This window comes from Mastacembelus armatus, chromosome 8, assembly GCF_900324485.2.
Source record: "Mastacembelus armatus chromosome 8, fMasArm1.2, whole genome shotgun sequence".
NCBI lineage: Eukaryota > Metazoa > Chordata > Actinopteri > Synbranchiformes > Mastacembelidae > Mastacembelus > Mastacembelus armatus.
The window spans coordinates 7,117,331-7,141,956 of record NC_046640.1 but is presented as its reverse complement, the minus strand read 5'-3'; the positions used below and the strand labels follow the sequence as shown (position 1 = coordinate 7,141,956).

The 24,626-nt window shown below is 40.2% G+C and overlaps 2 protein-coding genes across 4 annotated transcripts; both read left to right on the top strand.

The window, feature by feature from the left end:
- The first annotated feature begins 529 nt into the window (after positions 1 to 529).
- rab40c (RAB40c, member RAS oncogene family) lies at positions 530 to 19,952 on the top strand. 3 transcript variants are annotated; one of them, XR_003296651.2, is made up of 7 exons: positions 530 to 1,880; positions 7,230 to 7,290; positions 9,608 to 9,668; positions 9,857 to 9,934; positions 13,718 to 13,940; positions 15,032 to 15,477; positions 18,399 to 19,952. XR_003296651.2 is itself a non-coding variant. In XM_026324311.1 (7 exons), the coding sequence occupies exons 2-7, from the start codon at positions 1,739 to 1,741 to the stop codon at positions 15,304 to 15,306; spliced, it is 840 nt and encodes a 279-aa protein (XP_026180096.1). In that variant the 5' UTR covers positions 530 to 802; positions 1,641 to 1,738; the 3' UTR covers positions 15,307 to 17,816. The 3 variants fall into 3 exon arrangements, 2 of the variants coding, with proteins under 2 accessions (XP_026180096.1, XP_026180094.1); XM_026324311.1 differs by lacking the exon at positions 18,399 to 19,952 and having other exon boundaries at positions 530 to 802; positions 1,641 to 1,880; positions 15,032 to 17,816; XM_026324309.1 differs by lacking the exon at positions 18,399 to 19,952 and having other exon boundaries at positions 530 to 810; positions 1,641 to 1,880; positions 15,032 to 17,816.
- A 958-nt stretch (positions 19,953 to 20,910) lies between these two features.
- LOC113140484 (gastrula zinc finger protein XlCGF57.1-like) lies at positions 20,911 to 24,338 on the top strand. Its single transcript, XM_026324308.1, has 2 exons — positions 20,911 to 21,220; positions 21,939 to 24,338. The coding sequence occupies exons 1-2, from the start codon at positions 21,028 to 21,030 to the stop codon at positions 23,450 to 23,452; spliced, it is 1,707 nt and encodes a 568-aa protein (XP_026180093.1). The 5' UTR covers positions 20,911 to 21,027; the 3' UTR covers positions 23,453 to 24,338.
- Positions 24,339 to 24,626: the final 288 nt, after the last annotated feature.

Genomic DNA, 24,626 nt, shown 5'->3' with positions numbered 1-24,626 from the left:
ATTATTTATATTGCTATTATGCAACATTAAAACTAAAGGGAGGGGTCCAAATGTAATTTTTCCCCTTAAAAGGCGTTTCATGATGTCACGTTTAATTAACAGAGAGATTACAATGATTTTCACATTTTGACTGGTACTTCTAAATTTTATACAACTGTGTTCACTCTGCAATGTGTGCATCTGTCGTCATAAGGGCTCGGGATTGTATAGAACATTTGTTGCATGAGTCAAATATAAATGATTATGATCAAGTCTTTTATCCCTTCTATTCTCAGTTTAGGCTGTTTTAGGTGTGAATTCCCAGCACATATGCAGACACTGATGAATTACCTTTGTTGTCCACGTTCCTGTCACCATCTGCGTGTTGTTGATACCAAAGTTTGATGGACGTTTTCCCCAGCCACTCGGTGTCTCGCCGCGAACCCAGCGTCCAATCACACGTGATAGGGGGCGGGGCTTGGTCCGAGGGGGCGGGGTCAGAGGAGAGAGCAGCCGATCTGTCAGCAGCACAGTCAGTCAGTGTTGTTTTGCGGAGCAGAGCAGCAGCGTCGTGATTATGGTTGAATATAATGGAGAAAAATGGAAACATCACCGGCTGAGATTACTGAGTACACCTACACAGACTTGGACTGGACGTAACAGCGCCGCGTCCTTTTGATGCCACATGCTTTTGACCGCAGAGGTGGGAATTTTCTGGACGTAGCGCAGTGAAGTTACAGGAATCTTTGTCATCCCGGACTGAAGAAAGACAAGGGGGCCTGAAATTACCCAGACGTCGGGTGAAGTTGAGCTACGGGCTACGGTGGCTAAGTTAGCATGTAGCTTGTTTTCAAATACCATGAGACTTTAAACCACTGCGAAGTTATCTTATTACGCTATATGTTGTTATGTGCAGCGTAGCATGTTGTTGCCAGTGACGCCGTCGTCAGATAATTATTATTGTACGTGTTTTTGGCAACATTAGCAGTGGTGATAATAGCTAAGCTAGCTGGCTTATGGCTAGCTTGTTCTGCCCCTGCTAAGTTAGCTGCAAATGGTCTGTTAAAGAGGAACAAAAAGAAACCAACAGCCTATAATTCTAGTCTGTTTTTTTTTTTTGCACAATATAAAATATATCTGTGTTTATTTGCTAATAAAATTTGCAAAGTGTCAGTTGCCACCCAGCCTGTTATAAATATTTCAGACAATAAGCATGTTTTTCTTCTCTACATAGACTATTGCCACCAAACCTACTGCTTCAGTTCACTTTGGTTATTGGTGTTTTTAATCAATAAGATAAAGGGTTTTTAACTTAAGGAAGAACTTTGGTCTTTGTTGTGGTTACATAATTTTTTTTTTTTTTAGTTGTTAATCATTAATTGGAAAGACAGTACCAGCTGATTAGATGAGGAAAAGTTTATTTTGTGACAGTGAGCCCAACCTGTGAGCACATGATTGTGTTGCTTTTCACAGCTTCATTTTTAGCACTCGCCTTGTTTTTCGAGTAAGACATTCTTGTGAGATTGTGTTGCTGACCCTTTATTTGGAAAATTAGCTACTTGCACGCAGTTTGGAAGACGAACTGAACAAGGACTTTACGCTGGTGGACCCCCATTCAACAATTCATGGCATAACAAACACTGCTTTTGTTTTGATCCAAGAGACGAGGAAAACACACTGTTTGGGTGACCCATCCTTGTGTCAGCACGAGAAGTTTTCATTGACTTTCCGTCGCCCCTGAACTCAGAGGTGAGACGCTATGGGCAGCCAGGGCAGCCCGGTGAAAAGCTATGACTACCTGCTCAAGTTTCTTCTGGTTGGAGACAGCGATGTGGGCAAAGGAGAGATCCTGGACAGCCTGCAGGATGGCTCGGCTGAGTCCCCTTACGCTTACAGTAGCGGTGAGTCACTGTCTCAGCTGATTGGCAAACAATCAGGATGATTTGTCCTCTTGTGATGATAAGCTCTTCATGTTGTGCCATGGTTGCTCATTGCAATGGTCCTGAACATACCAGCTGCATTTCATTTGTGTTAACTTTGGAGAATACACAATGAGCTCTCTTCACTGTCTTTAACAATACATTGACATACACTGGCACTCCTAACACAAAACATTCATATGGAAGTGAGTCACTCAGTCATGAATGTGGATTGTTATTGAGTTAGTTGATTATATCCCTTGCTAAACAGTGCTTTTCATGACCTCATAGTCTAACAAGAAAATAATAGTTGTATCTACATGATACTCATGTTTGTATTACACATTGACTATTTCAAATCAACATCCTACCCAGCGTGATGGTGGTTCCTCATTTTTTTTCTAAGCAGCTTCACTTCTGTCCAACTGAATAAAAAAAAAAAAAAAAGCTGTTGTATTTTCTGCTACTTGTACATACATGTATTTTAGCTGATTGACAGCTGCTTAAATACCTCTGTAAACATGTGGCCAGACCTATAAGAAAGATTACATTTCATAAGTTATCTGTATGAGTTAAAGTAGGTACATGCAGGGCTCCAATATCTTTAGCTAAGAGAAGGGAAGGCTGATGGAGCTGTGCCCAATCAGATGATCCATGAAGCTCAGATCACCTGTCTTTCCTGCTGCTATTGCTCCAGGGCTGACAGCCATGTGTGATCACTCTGTTGCTGCACTAGGGTGCTTTTTTGCAGCTCTTCTCTCACACACACACACACATTACTACTCTTGCGGTATGTTTTAGCCTGCGTAATAACAATCATACACACATTAGTTACCATTTTCATCAAGTTGTTCCATACTGTTGGAGATTTTGTTCCACATTTGTTACCCAGTGTTTCTGCTGGTTAAGAATAAGTTTGAATCATTTCACAACATCACATTCACAAACTAATCCATTACATAGTTGACTTCCTGTACTTTTTATAACAAAAGCCTTGAAATGTTACAGGGCATGGTAGTGATTTGCTTTGTTGTGGTATTATTTCTCCTTTAAATAATTAAAAGCTTTCACTGCATTTTTTTTATAAGAAAGGAAAGTAAAGGTCAGAGAGTTTTCAAATATCTGTAATTTTATTTTATAAATGTACTGAAATGAGGTAGCTACAGAGAATATGCTAATATAGTTTGTATGTGTTTGTCAATAAACAGTAATGAGGAGAGAGAAAGTTAGTACATCCTTGACATGCATGCAGTCAAATTTGACCCGCTCATCCACTTTAGGCACCGGTATCATCAGTTGAGAAGCTAAAAGGTTTTATGAAGTTAAGTCATCAGCTTATTGCTAAAAGATAAGTTGGTAAATCTATCAGTTGAGCCACTCAAAATGACAATATATTGACATATGTTTATGATCAACTAATCGCATAATTAGTCGACTGGCGTCAAAATAACTGCTATATAAATTATTTGCTGCTTTTCTTTTTCTTCTTCCTGATAATAAAATTCAGTATATTTCATTTACTAACAATCAATTCTCCTCAAGTTTTAGGAGATTGTGATGGATTTTTACTATTTATGACATTTTTTTAGGCCACATAATGAATAAGTCAATTGGGTGCCTAAATTATTTGCAACCCCAGACAGAAGGAGTCCTATTTGAGAGATAAACAGCTTTTTCCATATTTATGTGAAATTAGTATAGAAATTACCCAATGTGAGTGAACTTCCTCTGCAATGAAGTTTCTGAACACCAAACCCGTTGAGAACTTCTTAAAAAGGCAAGTGTTTGCTAAATTTATGAGCCAGCATCTCTCAAATAAGTCTCTAAAAGAGGAAGCCATCCTAATTGATGAAAGCAAGATCAAAAGCCTTCAAACAGCTTCATTAAATATGGAGGGAAGAGTGAAACGCGCTTCAACTGGGATGTTTGAGCAGACAGAAGCTTTGCTATTGATTTCTGTCCCTGTGGCAAAGAGAGTTAAGCCTGGGGAGATGGGGAATGCTTGTGAGGAACCTAAATATTTTAAGCGGAGGAAATCAGGACAGGAGAACAGATTTTGATTGGATGACATTGTCCTCGGGCTGTGATTGGCTTTCTGGATAATCTGGGACTGCCATAACAGAACGGTCATATTTCCTTATCAGTGATCTATTTCTTTTTTTTTTTTTTTTTTTGGATATACTGATCATAAATTTGTTGACTGTGTGGCACAGTAGTCTGGCGGTTAACACTGTCACCACACATCAAGTGAGTTTAGGGTTTGAACCTGCACATTCTAGAGATGGATTTTTTGGGGTTTGTAATGTAGTGTGTAGTTTTGCATTACTAACACAACATCTGGAACAATTAGATATTAATGAAGTTGTTGATCAACAAAGAGCTAATCCCCATCTGTTTTTTCTTGTTTGACTGAATAATTATTGCAGCTCCAGGTGTAGCCCTGCCTGCTAGCTGAACACCATCATTAAGCACAGATGGTGAAGTAAACTTGCTATAATTTCAGTACAAAAATTTGTATAAATTGAATAACCAATTTATGCAAGAAATTAAATGTGTCATAGTTTGAAGTTCTTTATCCCAAACCTTTAACTCCCTTATTGCATTAATCAGTTGAGCTCTGACATGCCCATAATGCCTAATACCTTTAATAGATATTAAAGGGTTATGTTTCTTGCCGCTAACAGTAAAACTAAATTTGAACATGTTGACAAAGCTCTGTTATCTCAGTGTGTGTACCTGTACCTGGCCCAGCCTTAGCTTATGCTTTGTTTTTGTTCCTTTTTGAAATGACTGGCATGTCTTGACAATTTCCTCAGTTTTATCGGGTGGGGGGGTGCACCGGTGTGTTGGGAACAGATGATTTTCAAAAGGAATTTTTCTCGCTGTGATAATGTTTGATGTAATCCATCAGATAACACCAGCTTTGGAGGAGTGAAGCAAAATAAAATTCAAAAGCAGGTTGAAAATAAAAGACACTTTTGATGGCTGCTACTAGACAAGTGAGACTTTTAAATATTGTTTTCATTCAGCATATAGTAACAAAGGAATACTCCCCAGCACTCGAGCAGGCATGGAAGTCCATTGTTTCTGTATGCAGTGGTGTGGCACTACAGTTACCACTGGATGAAGGCCAGCTCACAGATAACCCCCTTACTGCCCTGCTGGAGGAGAGGGGCTTTAGAGTGTTTGTTAGAGAGTGAATTAGAAGGTAAATGAAAAGCTGAACCTGGTCTAATCCTCTTGAAAGATGCGCAGACTGACACACAGGCTGTTTAATATTACCACAGAGCCGAGCTAGAAATGCAGCCTCACTGCTGTCAAATCAGATTTTCTGCACTTGGCACTCTTTCTTTTTCCTGCCCAATATATTTTCTCCCTTCACAGTCTACATGCTGTTTACCCCCTGGGGATGTAATTTTATATTCAGTGGTACCCGATGGTTGCACTCATTTACATTAACGCATAACGTAAACAAGATGTATTTTGTCAAAGAAATGTGACACAGATAACTAACTTTACACTAAAAGTAAAGTTGTTAGTGTTTCTGGAGGCATGTAATGTCATGAAGAAGCTATTTCTGAATAACCGTCACGTATTTCTGGCATTGTCATCTGTTTTGCAGTAGGCTAGTATTGGTGTTGTAGCCATACTGCCTACTGTTGTGGCAAGAAAATGTCATCAGTTTTTACCATAGAGTTAACACCCCTCTGACACAGTCTGAACAAATGCTGAACATTATAAGCTTCACACAGCTTTGAGCACGTCCAGAGAACAAAGTCAGCCAACTCCCAGAATAGAAGCAGCAGTTTTCAGCTAAGACATAAGAGAGGCTATTGATTATCTAGGATATCTAAATGAGCCCTGGCAACAAGAGGAAAGGAAGCACTTGGTACGGAGCCCTGCACTCACTCCAATTCAATTAGACCAGCCTGAGCTCAGCACTTTAGCAGCAGCTTAATGTTGCCTGGAAAATTGCAAGATATTGCTAATTTTGTTAGCCAGCAGCTGCTACCTGCCAGAGCCTGATGCAGTCATGTGTGAGAGTCTGGGAACTGGGAAGGGTAATTGTTTGGTGTGCTGCTGTTAACATAATACTAATACCATAATGTTTTGTTTTGTTCTTCTAGAAATCCTAATTTGCAGTTCCTGAGAGTTTGTATGGTTGGATAATAATCAGTGACATGTTTGATAATCCTTTTTGTCAGCTGCTGGGTAAAGATAAAAATAACTTCTTATCATATGCTTCAGATGCAACCTGAATCTCTTCCTACATCCTCTTATGACTTTTTTGATTTTCTGTGGTTTTTTTTTTTTTTTAGACCTCATTTTGAGGTCTGTCAACTTATAACAGGCATGTGTCTATTCATTTACTCACACATTTCCTAACTAGTTCCAAAGAGTCATATATAAAACTGTTGAGATCTTATCAGAGGCAGAACACACTCATTATTGCTGTGTGGTTCGCCTGTTTAGCCTTAGGTGTTATCATAGTCATTGACAACCATAGGAACCTGGCGCGTACACTGAAGTAAACATGTTCAGTCATGGAGCAGCAGGTGTAGCGGTTGGACAGGTTTGTCAGAGATGAGCCCAACAATAGGCCAGAACAGACAGCTGATGCTGTGGGCTGTCATCCTGACAGTTCAACAGTAAACGCTCATTAGATTTCAGAAGTAACAACATTTTATAAGAGTGTATTTCTTGTGTTTCTTGTGTTCAGTGTACACTTATAAAGGACTGTGTCAACGCTTAAATAATCATCCACCAAACAAAACTGTCTCTTTACCCAAATAACCTATTGTGGCTCTCATTTCAATGTTTTCCTCTCATTAACTCAATTTGTTCATTGCTATAGCTGTTTTCTTTTTTTTTTTTTTTTCAGCTGCTCCCATTCAGGCTCACCACAATGGATCAACTGATCCGCATAATCAATTTTAGACACGGTTTACGTACATCCAAGTGCTAACCAGGCACGGCCCTATTTAGCTTCCAAGATCAGACACTTAATCCCTGTAGCTCAGCAGCATTTGTAAAATCAGGAATTGGAGGGCACTTTCTTACCCCTTGATGAGAACAAGAAATTTACATCAGAAAAATATATACCAAGGAAGGTGAAAGACCTCCACTGTGATAGCTTTTTTTTTTTTTTTTTTGTCACCCTAAAAATATATGGCTGTCACATTTTTAAGTCATCTTCCTCTGTAGTGTGTTGTGTCTCAGCAAATGAGTCTTTTTTTTTTTTTGGGCATCCGCTTGCCGTTGTCTGAGGTGTTGTAATCATGACTGATGTTAATTTTGTGTGTGTTTGTGTCTCTCTCTTTTTCTATCCAGGTATTGACTATAAAACCACCACCATTCTTCTGGATGGGAGGAGAGTGAAGCTGGAGCTTTGGTAGGTACACGTCACTGCTGAACATATGACCCGTTGCTGTCTGTGCAAAAGAGTGTGACTGCTCTGCCATGCTCTGGTGTATGTGCTTCAATACCTCAGTGCAGCACCATGGTGGACCTTAATAGGGTTGTTCGCCCAGTTATCAGTTTGAGGCAGAAACAGGAGCTTGTGAAGTTTTTGTTTAGAGCTTCTTCCAGCTTCCTAAATCAATATGATTTTATTTCAAACCACACTAAGTCTGAGTCTGACTGAACATAAACACAGATAGTGGGCCACGTTCAGACAGACAGCAGCATCTGGTCATTCATTTGAATGGGTAGTCATCATGTTGGTGTCGAGGTCTCTAGGTCACCTGCCTTAGAAGTTAAATCTGGCTCAGCGTCTGCTTGACTGTGCTCCTACAAATATGTGCAGGCTCACCATCTTGGTAAATATAAAAATGTTATATTTCTACTCTTTCTTGCAATTTTACAATGAAAGGTAAAATAAATTACAGTCTGAGATCTTTAAAATCCTTCTGGTATTGAAAACCTCTGGACAAAGATTTTTGCATCTGATTAGATTTTTCATATTATGACATATTTCATGTTTAAAAACATACAAAAGACCTGAATACATGTAAAAGAATTTTGCCAGTAGCACCAAACTGTACTAAATATGTGTATTGTTGACTCAAGACTGAAAATATTTTACATGAGCATGTTTCACAAAAGTGAATGGGAGGCAGCCCACAAAAACTGTCCATCTTAAAGTTGTTCTGCACTTTACTGCCAATATTATGGGTACAAGTCCTTATGCAGTTCACATTTCTACAATGAATGCATGTAATTGTATAAAAACGCGCTGCTGTGCTAGGCGAGGCCTTTTCGGTGAAAGTAGGCCAAGGAATTCTGCTGCTCAGGGGAGAACCAACGCCTTGTCTTCCCATGGAGAGAAAGGTTTAAATGCAGCTCTATGATGCAGGGTTGTCTTTATTTTTTGCTGCCTCAGTCTTTCCTCCTCTCCTCATTGTCTCACTATTTTACTGTCTACATATCAACTTTTCCTCTTGCTCATACTCTATCCCTTGTCCTTTTTCTGTGGCTTGACTTCCTTTTCATTTCTGCCTCATGAGTCAGAATCCTCTTACTGAACTTTTTTTCAAAATGAAACTATTTGTGAGCTGTTCCTAAAGATTTATTTCTTCAGTTGAAATTGGCTTCAACCTGAAAGCCACAGAGAGGGCAGGGAAGTCAGAAAGTTTGAAGAGATAAACTAAGATATTGGTTTTTGTCTTATTTTGGGATTTGGACAGTACCAAAATTATAGAATAATGGCTTTATAGTGCAGGTACAATCAATATAAGCACTTAGCATGGGGACGGTCAGTAATAGGAATCAATTCACCAGCAGCCTCCATTTTGGCCGATTGGTGATGGGGTACTGTTATTCTTTTATGTGGCTTTTTTTCTACCATCTTACACCTCATTCTAACAGAGATAATAAAGTCAGAAAACAACTAATGTAGAGGTTTGTTGATTTTGAAGGCTGATTGCAGCTTTTACTAAAAATTGAATATCGGCCTGTCAGTTTTATCCAGTATCAATAAGACAGTCGAGCATCATTTATCTCTTAAACAGTCATTCATAAAGCGAGTGCTGCACCCACCCGAAGAAGCACAAACACTTCATTGGTAGGGTCTGTAAGGGTCAGGGTCATTTCTGCTAAACTGCCCAATGATTGACGGGATTCATTAACAATGTGAACACTTCTTTCATTTGACTGGGCTCTCTCTAGTCTTTGCATTTAATTTTCAGAACAGCATGCCAGCTGGTTTGAAACTGTTGTCAGATTTCTTCCAAAATCTCCACTAAAATAGTTTCTAAATAAATCTGAGAAGGAAACAGGCTATGAAGGCCTACAGATTATGTTTCCTGTTGTATTTGTAACTTTTTTTTTTTTAGTAGCTGTTTACAAAGTCACAGAGGTTTGAGAGGTTCCAGGTCACATAATAATTTTTCTGTGTCAAAGCTGAAACCAGAAGTTGAAAATACGTGTTTGTAAACATTCATAATTTAGGATTTTATAAGTATTCCACAAAATCACAAGAGAGATTTTGACTACACATTTTGACTGCTATAGGATTTTACTCCAAAGGTACTGAAGATGGAAGTGAATTATGTTTTCTCATTAGCATTGGCCATAATATATAAAAGTTTGATCAGTGCTACTTCTTCTGAAAGTGGAGGAGGAGGCTGAGACCCATTCCACGTCTAGGCCAGTTTTAATTGCCAACAGATGTACTGTGTGACTGTTTGACTTTTCTTTTTCTTCTTCAGGGACACCTCAGGACAGGGGAGGTTCTGCACCATCTTCCGCTCTTACTCCCGTGGGGCTCAGGTGAGAAAATAAATATAAAACAACAACGTTGGAGTCTAAAAGTCCAGCGCTTCGATATTGCATGTCTCTGTGTTGACCTTAATGGGCCACATCGAATTTTATAGTGGAGGAAAAATACTTGAAGAAACAGCTAACATGACATTGTTAGACTCACGATTGATTTTGTTTGTGTGCTTGTCTCTTTTCAGGGGATCCTGCTGGTGTATGACATCACCAACCGATGGTCGTTTGATGGAATTGACAGGTGGATCAGAGAGATTGATGAGGTGAGTCTCAGAGAGAGTTCGATGAGGATTTCTAGGCTGGTATCTACAAGCTTAGGAAGGTGAGGGGTCTGTCTTATTAAGCGAGATTAGTGGGATATCCCGGCATCTTTGGGCTTTTTTTCCAGGAGCACAGGGTAGAGCAACATGTACCCCTTTTCCACCAAGGCAGTTCCAGGCCTGTGTCAAAGGTCTTTGCATTTAGGCAGCCAAAGAACTGGCTCTGGGCCAGGAAAACTGGCGCTACCTTGGCACCAACTCTCTGCTGATCTAGAAGTAAGAACCACTTCAGGAGTGGGGGGGCGGGATTATGGCGACCAATAAGAGCTGAATCCGAATTCAGTATTTGGAAAAGAACTGATAGTGGGTTTTTACAAATATTTATTTTTTAAAAATATTGTTAAAATGATTTGTATTTGAGAAGAAAAAAGATATTAAATAGTTTGTCGTGTGTATTTGTGTTATGTATGACGTGCAGGAAGACGAGAAGAGAGAGAGCAGGAACTGGACATATGGGTAAAACGTAGTGAGTTGCTACGCCCCCTTTTGTTGTGATAAATGTTATTTCTCATTGGTTTACTGAAATAGTTTATTATAACATAGTTTATATTATAAACATATAAAACATAGTTTTTTTTTCACTGGGGGTAGGACATAGCCCCTTGTCCTTTGTTGTTGCAGAGAGATGTTAGAGATGCAGAGATGTTAATGTGAGCTAATTCACCTACACACTGTGCTCACAGCTCGGTCAACCTGTGTGTCACACCATTGCACATATCATGCTGGAGAAATGGAGCAGTGTTTATAGCTATTCAAACAAAATTTCTGCGTCTCTGTTTTAACTTAGAAGATGCAGAGCGTGTTTGACTGGAACAGTGACATAATTACATTGCACTGTGGAGGCTGTCTAGCCGTGGAAAAACAAAAGGTTCGCAAGTTGAACTAGCTCTGACCTGGCTCTAGCACCAGCTCTAAACTAACACTAAGTTTGCAAAAAAGGGGTAATGGTAACCTGCGCTGCAAGGCAGGTTGAGGTCCAAAGGACCAGATTTAAAACCTATTTGCAGCCTGCCTACTGAACAGTTAGATCACTGGCAAAAAAGTCGTTTTGACAATAGAGATCGTTTATTTGATTGTAGCTCAGTATAGTCTCTTTGTTGTCCAGGATAATTGTGTCATAGAGGGAAGAAGGTTTTTGTTTGTTTGTTTGTTTGTTTGTTTGTTTTTTACACAGCCATGTGTTCACTCTGGGTTTAAAACAGTTCTTCTAACAATCAGATAAGAGGCAATTATAATTAGGTTCTTTCATTTCTGACAGCATTCCTGAGCAGGTAGCAGCTGTCCAGCATCACTCACGCTAGGTTGAGTGAAACCATAAGAAAGCCAGTCTAAGTTGGACTTATTTTTCCTGGTGTGAACTCTTATGTTTTTAAAAATAAAAAAAAATGTGGCTGAGCTGCATTGTCACTTTGTGTTTCTAAATTTGTTTGTAGTATTGTTTGTAGTACAACTACAAATATTTATTTGTAGTACTAATTTTGCAGTGATCAATGAAAGATCCAGCTGGATTGTTGTTGTGATGTGCTTTTTACTTCAGCAATTATTAAACACTCACATGGAACAAAGGGTCAATGGTAGTAAATAACTAAAGACAAAGTTTGTGTGTCTGTGTGTCTGTGTGTCTGTGTGTGTGTGTGTGGGCTACTCACATCGTGTGCTTCCTAACAAAAAGGATGTCCGCTCTGTTGTGTTTGTGTGCATGTCTGTAGGTTTCTGCATGTAGTTGTGTGTTGAGGTGATATTTTTGGCCTGTGGAATGTATGTTTCAGTTTGGTCTTTCCTGCTCCACCTCCACAGACATGCAGTGGCTGGCCACTTGTTTTAAGGCCACATAGAGTGGAGATGGAGATGGAGAAGAATCTCTGGCTGTTCAAGGTTTTAAGATGTGTAGATGGAAACATATGTAAAAGGACAGAGCACTTCCAGATACTACTTTTCACTATGTTTTCAGTTTTCTCTATGTACTAGGGATTACTCTGTGACCATCAATTGTTGTGTCACAAAAATATTTTTTACTCTATAAATAACAAAAATTATTAGCAAAATGATTCATTTTTCTGCCAGTTGTCAAGTCACTGAATCAGTTTGTTTTTAGCTCTGTCTTGAATGTGTATTTATATAGCGAGATGAATAAAACACATACTATTATTCTATTACTACTCCTGTCTCCTAAAGAACAAATAGAAACATCAAAGATTCTTTTTATTAGTGTTGAATATTTTCCAAAGCACAGAGCTGTGCTATAAATAGTTGCCTGTACTTTTCCATAGCTACAGTTACAGCTGCTGATTTTCCTTAATTTCTGGATTCCAATAAAATCTACTTGCAGAGATTTGAAACCTTGCTAGCCTGGGTTTTTGTCAGTGAATATATTGCATGTAATAATATTTTTGTCCAAAATAGATGGGAAATCTGTGGTAGGCAGTACGGTGGCTGAGTGGTTAGCACTGTTGCCTCACAGTAAGAAGGTTCCTGGTTTGAAACCCATCAGGGGCCTTTCTGTGTGGAGTTTGCATGTTCTCCCTGTGCTTGTGTGGGTTTTCTCCAGGTACTCTGGTTTCCTCCCACAGTCCAAAAACATGTATGTCAGGTTGATTGGTGACTCTAAATTGTCCATAGGAGTGAGTGTGAGTGTGTGAGGTTGTTTGTCTCTATGGTGACCTGTCCAGGGTGGACCCCTGCCTTTCATCCAAAGAGAGCTGGGTTGGGCTCCAGGATGGATGGAAGGATGGAAAGAAAGAAAGAAATCTGCAGTTCACTGTTGTCCAGTGTAATGATTGAAATGCATAGAAATATGTCATGCAGTGACAAAAACATGCATCCACAAACTTTTGATTTTATTCAAATACAAATACATGTCAATTGAATTACAAATACTTCAACTTTAACTTTATTGTCACCAGAGAGAAGCACAGAACACAGACAGAGCTGAACATATACTGTATAAAATACATAAAACATAAATTAATATATGCAAAAACCAACCCCACATAGAACAAGGTACATTAGCGACAGCAAAAAAAAACATCAATTTCAACCCAGTTATCAGTAGATCGGAACAACCCAAGCCATCAAGCTCTTTTTCTGGTGGAAAATGCGGGACAGATCAGCCAGTTTAACAGCAGTGATCTTAGTGCCTAGTAGCATGAGAGTAGACATTAGATTCATACAACTAGCAACTGAGACATTTGTAGAAATCCCTAGTATTTGCTGCTATTGATTTTTTTTTTTCCACCGTCATCACCGCTGTTGTGGCTGTCTGCTGTCAGTACGGAGCCACACTTGATTGAGCGACTCTAAACATGAAAAGCCGAGGTATGAAACTGAGCAGAGGCAAATTAGTGGTGGCAATCAGGAGGAGTGAAGGGAATGAAGGAGGAGTGAGGTTGGCCTCTCACTGCCTTTATGTTTCCTTCATTTTGGCAGACAGATGGGGATGACTTGAATTAATAACAAGCTTCCTCTGGTCACTTTGCATGAATCTAATGTCTCCCATTCATTTCCTTTCTGTCTGATGCTTTTAACCTTTCAATGTGCAAACACAGCACATCTAAGAGTTTTTCTCAGCATACATTTCCTTATTCTGAAGCAAAAAGCAAATATAGTGTTTTATTTATTTCAGATTTTTAATATTGAACTGTCTTAAATATTAAAATACTGTCAGAACCTTTGCTCCATAAATACTGCTGTCAGCCATGGATAACTCTCTTTTGTTTTTCTACCCAGCATGCACCAGGCGTGCCTCGAATCCTTGTGGGTAACCGGCTTCATCTGGCCTTCAAACGGCAGGTTCCCACTGAGCAGGCAAGGGCGTATGCTGAGAAGAACGGTATGACTTTCTTCGAGGTGAGCCCTCTGTGCAACTTCAACGTCATCGAGTCTTTCACGGAGCTGTCACGCATCGTTTTGATGCGGCACGGCATGGAGAAGTTTTGGAGGCCCAACAGAGGTGAGAGAATCTTAAGCACAGGGTATCAGAGTGGGAAAGAGGCTACTGAGGAGAAAATTCAAGCGCATTATCTGAATGCACTGCGGTGGATTTTCAATGCAACAGAGAGCCCAGTAAGAGGTCTGTGCTGTAGAGAGTCTCTGACACATTAATGAGAGCTAATGTGCTGCACTGCAGTTGTCAAGACTCACTCTTTTATTCACTAATTCTTCTCACACATTCCTGTCATCTTTCTGTCTCCCTCATCTGTAATTACAGAGGGAAGAAGGTAGAAGTGATGGTTTTGCATGTTCTCTGAAATTTAATAGTGAACAGACGCAGGCTCGCTGTGCAGAACCCCAGTCGTTTCATGTATTAAATGACTGTAGTGTCAGCAGCAAAAGGGTAGAAGTCTGAGTTTTTCTCCAGGAAGCTGTTTGAAGTCATCCTCCATCTTAAACAAGCAGACCTAAAGTTTTTTTAAAATGGTAATAGTGTTTTTTTTATCTTTGCTTAGTTTTCTCACTGTATGCTATGAGTAAAACAAACAAAAGGACCCCGAGCTGAGCTGCCACTGGTCTTTGTTTGCAACTGAAACTCTAGCAGCGTTTGTAAAAACATCAAACTTTTTCTAAACTGTTCCCAGAAAACTGTGTGGGATGTGTGGGCCTGTTCACACCATAAATGAACAACAAAATTCTGTGTGAAATAAGAAGCTTGGTGATAGAGCGATCGCTTACAGGGCTTGTTGGCAAACGACTGTAACTGGAGATATAATGATTAGCAAACAGGGAACATGTTAGCACTAGTCGGTTTCTATCTGTTCTCTGTGCATTGGCCTGTTTACCTCACACTGGCACTTTGTTCTCAAGACTGCTGAATAGGGAAAACGCTCTTTGAGCTAGTGGGGTCCATATAACATTTTTTCCAGCTGTCAGACCAGTTTGGCTTTTCGAAGGTTTTGCATTTTGATATTTGGGCTTGTGACATTTCTCCACCCAGTGTAACTGTTCTAAATGGTTTAAAAACACTGTATCTAGTGCTAAATAAATGACAGCTGGAATCAAAATGTCAAGTCCCTTAATAACGAGCCCTTTCTGTCCTCGCCATAGTCTTCAGCCTCCAGGACCTCTGCTGCAGAGCCATCGTGTCATGCACACCGGTTCACCTCATAGACAAGCTCCCACTACCCGTCGCCATCAAGTCCCACCTCAAATCCTTCTCCATGGCCAATGGCATGAACGCTGTCATGATGCATGGACGTTCCTACTCGCTGGCCAACCCTGCTGGCGGCTCCAAAGGCAACAGCCTGAAGCGCTCCAAGTCCATCCGTCCACCACAGAGCCCACCGCAGAATTGCACCCGCAACAACTGTAAAATCTCCTAACAGCTTCAATGGGTGGTCCATATGAGACAATGAATGGTCGACGGCTTGGGACCAGGAGATGAATGTACAGGTTAATTGGATCACAAGAGCACATCCCTGACCCTGTAGACCTGAACAGCAGCAATGAGGGTACAGGGATGAATGAGTACCACCTACCACATTCAAGAGATTGTGAGTATGCAGTACTTTCCAGGTGGGGGTGGTTTGAATGGTGCCTCAGGATATCAGAGGAAAACAGCTACAAACATTTTGGTCTCCACAGAACTGATTGTCACTACAAAAGCTAAAATGAAAAAAGACTTCAGATTCACGGCTGTTTGCTGGAGTGTTAACTACATGTACAGAAATCCCTCACCAACTCATATTTAGTTACTCTACATGATGTACGCCCCCTGCGTGCATCAGTCGTCACCTCAAGATCAATACTTACACTTTTATGTCACATATTTCCTTCTTTCTTCTGTCTGTCCAGTTATAATTCCCCCTTTTTCTGTCCACGCCTCTGTTCATTTGTTGTTTTAATGACCAATAAGCTAATGATCAAGACACTATGAATCTGTCAGTCGTCTGTTGACCACTGTTTGTGCACAGTTGGCTCAAACAGTAAAGTTTGCACATTCACTGTGCTTTTGAAGTTAAATGTCTTATTTGATCTACAAGAAACACTTGCTGAAGTGAAATCTTGGTTACAAGGTGAGTGAAGGTTCCCACGTGTTGGTTTAAGTGAAGTGGGTGTGTTCAAGCAAACACAAGCCCAGAAGGACACAACCTGAACCAGATCTCTGCCCTAAACCTTTCCTCTCAAATACATGGTTTCATTTTTGAAAAAGGCTCAGTAATTTCATTAAAAAAAAACACAAAAAAAAAAAAACAGGTCACTATACTTTAAGAAAACAAATGTTGTGGGGACTATTTTCAGCTGTGGATGAGTCTACATCTGGTGCTGTAGTGAGTATTTGGTGCAACAGGTTGGTGTGTGTGGAGTCAGAAGAAACTATAATGTGTGTTCATGGTAATGAAGGAATATGTCACATGGAGCACAGAAAAACAAGATACATCAGGTTCGGAACACACCATACTGTTTAATGGGATACATTCGTTAGCAGGTGTATGCTTCACATCGACATGTCCGTCTTGGATTGGGGTCTCTGAGCTATTGATGTCATTTTAACCCAGGAGCTTCTGGGAGTTGTAGTCTGGAGATGAGATGGAGGAGGACAGCTTCACGTCTGCATCACCCTGGTGCTGTCTAGATCCATGCAGAGATGAATTTTACTGTCACTCTCACTGCCTCTTTCTTTTTTCCATCCCACACCTCACCCCTTACATGCGGGAGAAACATGTCTCTGCTTATCTTTGTCAAAAAATATGCACATTCCTCCATCTGTCCAAGATGACTCCATACGAACACACACAGGCACGTACACTCCCATCTGTCTGCTCCCTCATAGTGATAATCCATGCAAAATATGTGATGAGGTGGAGTCCTTGGTGAGTGTCCCATTCCTCCCCACCCTGGTGTGTGCCAGTTCATTACACATTTATTAATTTTAGTGTTCATGGAGCAGGCATGACCCCCTGAGGGAAAGGAAGCACAGATATGTGAGGCTGAACAGTGTTGCCCCTGTTGTTGTCCTGTCCTGAGTCACAGTCAAAGCTCTGATGAGTGTAGATAGAAACTAGTTAGAGGAGCTGGACCGCTCAGGCAAAGTCTTCAGGTAAAGTGGAATATTCACAGTGTTGATATTAAACAGCAACCCATGTTTATCAGTTCTCTCTGAATGCCACACACTCCTCTTCATGACCAGCTGCTCATTTCCCACAGTTTTAACTAAAAGGACCTAACTGGTGCTGAGACGTATTTTATCCCGTAGGTGCATTTACTTTACGTTCCTGCTGGTAGATTTCCAAAGAGGTCGTTCATGGCCTTTCCTCCAGGCAGCTGCTGGTTTTATTTCTGCATTCAAATCTCTTTGATATTAGTCACCCATTATTAATTCATTGTAGTAAAATGCTAAACATCAAGTGTCTGTGAGGATTTACAGCATTTCTTCTTGTATTAGACACCTGCTAAAGATCAAACCTGAAAAAGCACAGTAAGGTTCATTCATTACACTATCACCGTAACAGTTTTTAACAACATTTTTGCAGTTGACTAGTGTGGCTGGCTTTGTCCTGACATTGACGTAAAATATGTAACTGCATATGGAGACAATGCTGGAATTAGCGGACCTGTGTAGGATTGGAGCAGCTTGCAGGTTAAGACTAATTATTAATAGGAAGAAATAGTGCATACGTTGGGGACTATTTTCAGTGGCGTATTAATCCACATTTGGTGCAGTAGTCTATGTCTGTGTTTACAGTAATGAAGGAACATGGCACACAGTACTTGTTAGTAGGAGATATTCAGAGGTCGATTTGTATCTTTTCATAGGATTTGTTGACAATAAGAAAAACATAACTATCACCAGATCTTACACATAAGCACTATTTGTCATCTTTAAACAAAGTAATTAACAGTTAGAAGGTCTTAAGAAAAAAAAAAGCTCAGCAACCACATGTTTTCTCCTCCTGTTCTCACTACTTGCTGCATGCATGTTCTGTGGAAAAGACAGACAAAAAAAATGTTCAGCAACATGGAAACATCTGTTGTTTTGCTGTGGTCACTCACCCGGCTGATGTGAGAGGAGGTGATGAGTCAGGGCAAACAGTCGGACGTGTGACCTCTTCCGAGTTGCTGCTTTTTAAGCGACAAAACTGCTCAGGGTGGATCTCCCACAAGAATAAATGCAGCATGTTTTCCTTTCTCCCCATCTGATCCGTTCCACCCCCTCCACATGCTGTCCCATGATTCATAGCCGCTAAATAATAGATGCTCTTTTCATATATCTCTGGAGGGCTTCTTCAGTACACCCCTGCTCTGTGTCTTCTTGCTGCTCTTTCATCCTCCAGATTTGAAGCTGTGCTTTCTGTGTGGTTTGTTTCTCTGCTTCCCTTCATTTCTTGCCTCTATAATATAAATAATTTGGTGAGCAGCAGGTTTTCAGTTTTAGCCTGTTTTTACAGTTTATTTTTATTTTGCTTCTCCGCAGGTGTTTAGTAGATGTGTTCTCTGAAATCTGGTCCAGTCCGTTCAGCTCTGTGTTTGGCTTGTGTGTGCTTCAGTGGTGTTGCCTTCCACACCTGAAAATGAACTTACACAGTCAGTCCTCTTGCTTTTAGGGGAGATTTTCACAGATCCAGAGTCAAATTACTGCAGCATTAAAGGACCATGACACTGTTTTTATTTTTATTTTTTATTTTTTATGCAATTTTGCCCATTTACTACAAATCTGTTAGACATTACATGAGTGATTCTCAGCCATTTTGGCTTGACACAAACATTTGTTTGCTGGGTGTCAGCAGTCAGGTTTTATATGAATGCTTTTTTGGGTGTAATTAAAATGAAAACAGAATCTTGTGCACCAATAATTTCTTGACAACTTAAATAGCTCATATCTATTCAATTTCTTTACATATTTGTGGAACCTTAAGGATGCATCCTGAAGATATTATGGAGCCCCTTATATTTTATTCTAGCACCCGCCCTGTGACAAATTTTATTATACTTTTAGACTTTTTGACTCATGACACATTTGAAATGAAGCATTATGTGAGATAAAATGTGACCCCATGTCACAGATTATGCCCTAAATGTGGAGTTCTGACCAAGGCTTGTTTTTGTCTCTCATATTTCACAGGGATAAATATGAAATACATTTCCAATGTGACTTTGTTCCCATGTGATTAGTAGTAAATGGGTTAAAACCTGCAGAAACACAAGTTTGGTCCTTCTAGAGGCTAAAAATGAACTGATGTACCTGACCTGAAGACCATTTTTGTCCGTGTGTCCCCGAGAGACACATTTAGAAATGCTGACTCATACCCGACAGCCTGTATGTTGTTTGAGCCATTGTTTAATCGCCACCATTGTTTTATGAAAAGGAGAGAAATTTAAAAAATCTTAAGATTGTTGCCAAGGCTTTAAGACGAGGTTTCCCTCTTTGTGACGAGCAAGAAAATACTTTTTTTTTTTGTTGTTGTTGTTGTTGTGACCACTGTTGCTGTTTTTCATTCACAGCATATTAATCCTCACTGGGTGTATTGGTATTGTATTGTGTTGTACATCCAGTTCCTTTGTGTTGTGTAATAACCATTTTTCTTCTTGCTTTGGTTCTGCATCTTTATGTTTTTGTGGATTTTCTCAGTGTTTGAGACATAATTGTGTTACTCCTGAACTAAGATGCCATTTTGGATTTCCATGGACATTTTTTTTTTAAAGATGGAAGTGTTTGCAGAGGATAGTGGGATTTTGGATTAGGGATCCTTCAGGGATTGCCCTCTTATATTGCCTGTTATGGAAGTGTTTAAAGGAACAGACTGTTGTGATAATTATGACAACTTTGACAAAAAAAAGCACCTGTAAAACACTATTCTTGTTTTTGGCTAAAGCTGCTGAGAAATCTGAAGCAAGTGTATGTGAGTATGTGTGTGTTCAGACACCAAGCTGAACATTTTTCTTTTTTGTTTTTAAATTATTGATTGTACAGTTTGAAGGTGAGGGTATGAACAGAAAGGCTTTTTCACAATAAAACTATTGAATGTTCTCTGCTGATTGTTTTTGTAAGATTTTGTTTTGATTTTTCAAATATAAATTGGCCCACAGCATATGTGCTGCATAAAAGAAAAGCATGTTACACACAATCACTACAGCAACTGAACAGCATGAAAAAAAAAAAACACCCAAAGAAATTAGTTCAGTTAATTGTTTCCTTGCATATTTTTCATGTCAAGCATGTCTAAAACTACTGATGTGCTTTTATAAGGAAGGCTGCCATCTACTGGAATTCACACACATACACATCACAGGAAAAAAAACTCTTAAAGCCACATGTTTCTAATTTTAAAATTTGCAGGAATACAACTAAATGCTCAAATACTTCTCAGTGATATCTCTAACAACTAGGCTGGGTGGGATAAACACACCCATCTGTGTTTCTGTACTTGGCAGCACATTTCTTATTGAAAACAAACCAACACAGAAGAGTATGACATTCTGATTTCGTTTATTATCAAATGTATGGTCCTTCAAATGTTTTATGCAAAATATGAATTTTAAATATCATTGTTCTTTTAAAACAAAAGAGCTCAGGACTACTTTACATACAATTTCAAGGTTCTGCATAAATGTAATTTAACAATAAGTTAGAATACAAATAAAACATTTCCTTGGCAATATTATTTGTTTGTGCTTATAATAGTGCTTTTAGGTAGTGTACTAAAGAAAGCTAAAGCAACTGGGGAAAAAAACTACAGTATACTATACTATACACACACACTCATGAATACATATATACCTAGAGAGAGAGAGATACAATTTAACCATCTGAAATCTCTATCGTGGTTCTCCACATCTTTAGGTGAGACAATGCAGTAGCTTATCCATCTAGTCACAGTTGCACATGAGTTGATGATTGGAAGTTACGTTTGTGATGATTTCGCTTTTATTTTGAAAAGGATAATATGTGACCGGAAATGTTTCGTTCGAGCTGCTCGTTGGCGCCAACTTGCCAATGGCCAAATGTCTGTCGAGCTGCTGCTGTTAGCGCGGTAAAAACGCACAAAACAACCAAATATCTCTCCGCTTTGGGCTGTTAACGCAGCCGAGTGTCCGCTTGCATCATGTCCAGCATTCAGCTGCTCAGAGTGATCGTCAACGAGCGGCTCTCTGCGGCCGCCGAGGAAATCTTCGAGGCTGTTAAAAAAACCATCGCGGGCTACGAGGAGGAGATCCTGCTCTCCAAGCGAGAGATCCGCCGACAGCGCAGGATGCTGCAAACTGCTCTGAGACCCGAAATAAACTCAAGCAAAGACGGTTTGTGAATCATTGGCATGCGTGGATACGTCTCTGGCTCTGACTAAATAAGTTATTGCATCGCTCTGCACAGACTAATGGTGAACATTAGCTAAGTGGTGGAGTCAGAAGAGATAAGTTAGAGTAGCAGTGTCCTCTGGTCTCTAACAAGAAGAAGAAGAAAGTCAGAAATAAGTTGATGGTTAAATCTGCTGAAAGCTAAAGCAGGTCCATCACCAGGTTTACATCCGGCAGGTCAGGTCCTTCTGGGGTAAGGTGATATCTGCCTTAATGGCACAAACGGCGAGCCCCTGAAACTCCGTCTAGATTATTTAAAATCTAATGTTTTCTTGTTTCTCTACAACTGTATGTCTGTGCTATGTCACTATTTAAGATATGTTTTTGATTGCAAAGGTATACTCTTATATTCGGCATATAACTGATTCCCCCAAGCAGCTCTTAGTTCAAATAAAATACACTTTTTCTCAACCACCAGCAGCGGTTATATTGTCGTCATGGAAGAGGTGTAGTGTTATAAAAAAGTATATTTCAACATGTGTCCATTGGCAAGCTTGCCAATTTAGAGATTGCATTTTAATCTTTTGGAAATTTTCCATGATTTTAGTAGGTGGTAGATTAAATATTAAATGAACTGTCACATCGTGTGGTGTCTGGCATCACTCTCTAGTTTTTATTTGTATGACAGGTATAATTACATTTCTCCCTGTTTTTACTGCAGACCAACCACAGCTGGCCCTCTCTGTCTGGGATGAGGACTTCCCCTCTGATCATCAGCAGCAGCACCAGGAGGCACATTGTTGTAAGCCAGACTGGAGCTCCAGTTTGGACCAGGATGACCAGGAGCCTCCACAGACTGACAGAAATCAGGAGGAACCTCCAGGCAGCCAGGAATGCCATCAGATTGAAGAGCTGGATGACAATAACACCATCCGGTTCATCTTCACTCCCCCATATGTAAAGAACAAGCTTGATCAGTTTCAGTCCAGCTATCACAGTGCAAAAGGAGGAGATCACCTGCCGAGCACTTCAGTGGGGCAGGACCAGACGAAGGCTGATAGTGATGACGAGGTTTCCTCCAGCTGTTCTACAGCCGAACACACCGACAGTGACGAGGAGTGGAGGGGAACCATGGGATCTCAGAGTGACGACAGCGACAGCAAGGGCAAGTGGAAGAAGAAGAAGAAGGGGGCTCGTCTACCCACAGCACCAAAACTACATCCTACTAAAAAAACAAAATGGCGCATCTGTTGCAAAGTATGTGGGAAAGCCTTCCACGCTAACGTCTCTTTGGTGAACCACATGGAAGTTCACCCTAAGGACGTCTGTGGCGTGTGCGGCGAACGTTTTGAGACAGAAGAGACCTTCCAAGTCCACCTGAAAACACACGTGAAAGCTGAAATCTGCAGCGTTTGTGGAAAATGTTTCGGCACCTCCAGCTCTTTGGAGACGCACATGAGGATTCACACAGGAGAGAAACCATTTAACTGCAGCGAATGTGGAAAATCATTCAACTGTCGCCACAACATGATGCGACACATCAGGATACACACAGGGGAAAAGCCGTATCCCTGCACTGTCTGCGGCAAATGCTTCAACGACTACTCCACGTTGAAACGCCACCTGCGGATTCATATCCACAAGACGAACCTTGATCCAAATGATAGTTCTACAAACGACAATGAAAATGGCAATGACAGTGAAAAGAAGATAAAAACATCTTTGACAAAAAAGCAGCAGACTGGAACCATATGTGAAGTTTGTGGGAAAATGTTCCACTCCATGGTTTCTCTGGTGAACCACGCCAAAAGTCACGCTACAGACCTCTGTGGTGTTTGCGGGACCCATTTCGATTCACAGGAAAACTTAAAACTTCACCTGAAAACTCACAAAAACGGGAAGGTTTGTGAAGTGTGTGGCAAGTGTTTCGACAGCCAGGGAAACCTGGAGATGCACATGAGGATCCACACGGGGGAGAAGCCGTTTCTCTGCAGCGAGTGCGGCAAATCCTTCAACTGCCGGCACAACATGATGCGACACATTAGGACGCACACAGGAGAGAAGCCGTACCTGTGTAATGTCTGCGGCCGAAGTTTCAGCGACCACTCTACTCTGAAACAGCACAGCAGCACGCACACAGGGGAGAAACCCCACCGCTGTGAGATCTGCGGTAAAGGCTTCCACCGAAAAACATATGTGAGACTGCACATGAAGAGCCACACCACTGAGAAGTGACTATTCTGTACATGTGGCAGAAACACTTTGAATGGAACTTTTTAACGTGCTGCATTCACCTCTGTCATCTATTAAAACTGGAAAGTTTCATGTGTCATTGGCCCTTGATAAGTTGGGAGCACATATGATCTGTTTGTTTTGTAATATGAGAGGTGTTGCGACAAGTAATACAGATTTTAAAAAAATATCTTTTGGCCTCTTTAGAGCAGCATAGCAAACTATAAACTCAGCATATCATCACTCTGGTTAATATGTCAAAGGAGCAATTGTTAACAGAGCGCCGTTATTGCATTGGACTGTTGTTTGTGTCAACTAGAAGAATGTAGTTTAATAATCAATCTCTCAATGCTTTCTGATGTCTTCTGATGTGTCAGCTCTGAGCCCGTTGGTTCCAACAGAAGACATAAAAATCACATCACAGTAGTTTTATTTTTTAAGGCTCAGTATTTCAAAAAATATATATTTGACATGGGATACTGAAGAGATGCAGGGCTAACTTTTCTAATTTCTTATGTGTTTTTCTGTGTTTATATTTCCAGTCACTATCCATTCATATACTTCTGTAATTATTTTACTTTGAGGTTTTATCTACCACATTCCTTTGTTATAACACACTATGGTGTAGTTTCACTGTTATTGTTAGAAATTCCCTTACATACCACTCAGAAATAACTTTTTTTTTTCAGCTTATGTCAACACACATTTGCACAGGAAGTAACAGCCACTTTGGTGTTTTATGCAATACAGTGTAGTCACAACATGCCTCTGACCAATGTAATGATGTGGTGAAGGTTGAAATATAAGACTGTTATCCTTCCATTTATAGCAGGTTGATCTCATGACATTGGAACATATTTATTATACCAAAAATATCCAGAATTGAGGATCGGTGGAGTGAAACTGGAATCTCCTGCTGGCAGAGCTGTGAGCCCCTGCCATTGTGTCAGAGAATAAAGTGGTTTGTTCCTACATTTTCAATAAACCTTTCACTCTATGACAGATTCTAGACTCTAGATAGGTGTGGAGGAACACGAGAGCTGACAGAACTTAAGATCCAAAGGCATAAATTCCCCTGGGGATTGGGGGGGGGGGTGTGATTTATGTTTTCCTCACTTTTCTAATTTATAACAAGAAGCTACTCCATAAGAGTTGATAGAAAAAAAATTATTTGAGT

Coding starts and splice junctions, on each gene's coding strand:
- rab40c (XM_026324311.1), top strand. CDS start 1,739: ATGGGCAGCCAGGGCAGCCCGGTGAAAAGCTATGACTACCTGCTCAAG. Junction 9,669..9,856: donor CTTACTCCCGTGGGGCTCAG/GTGAGAAAATAA, acceptor GTCTCTTTTCAG/GGGATCCTGCTGGTGTATGA. Junction 9,935..13,717: donor GGATCAGAGAGATTGATGAG/GTGAGTCTCAGA, acceptor TTTTCTACCCAG/CATGCACCAGGCGTGCCTCG.
- LOC113140484 (XM_026324308.1), top strand. CDS start 21,028: ATGTCCAGCATTCAGCTGCTCAGAGTGATCGTCAACGAGCGGCTCTCT. Junction 21,221..21,938: donor AATAAACTCAAGCAAAGACG/GTTTGTGAATCA, acceptor TTTTTACTGCAG/ACCAACCACAGCTGGCCCTC.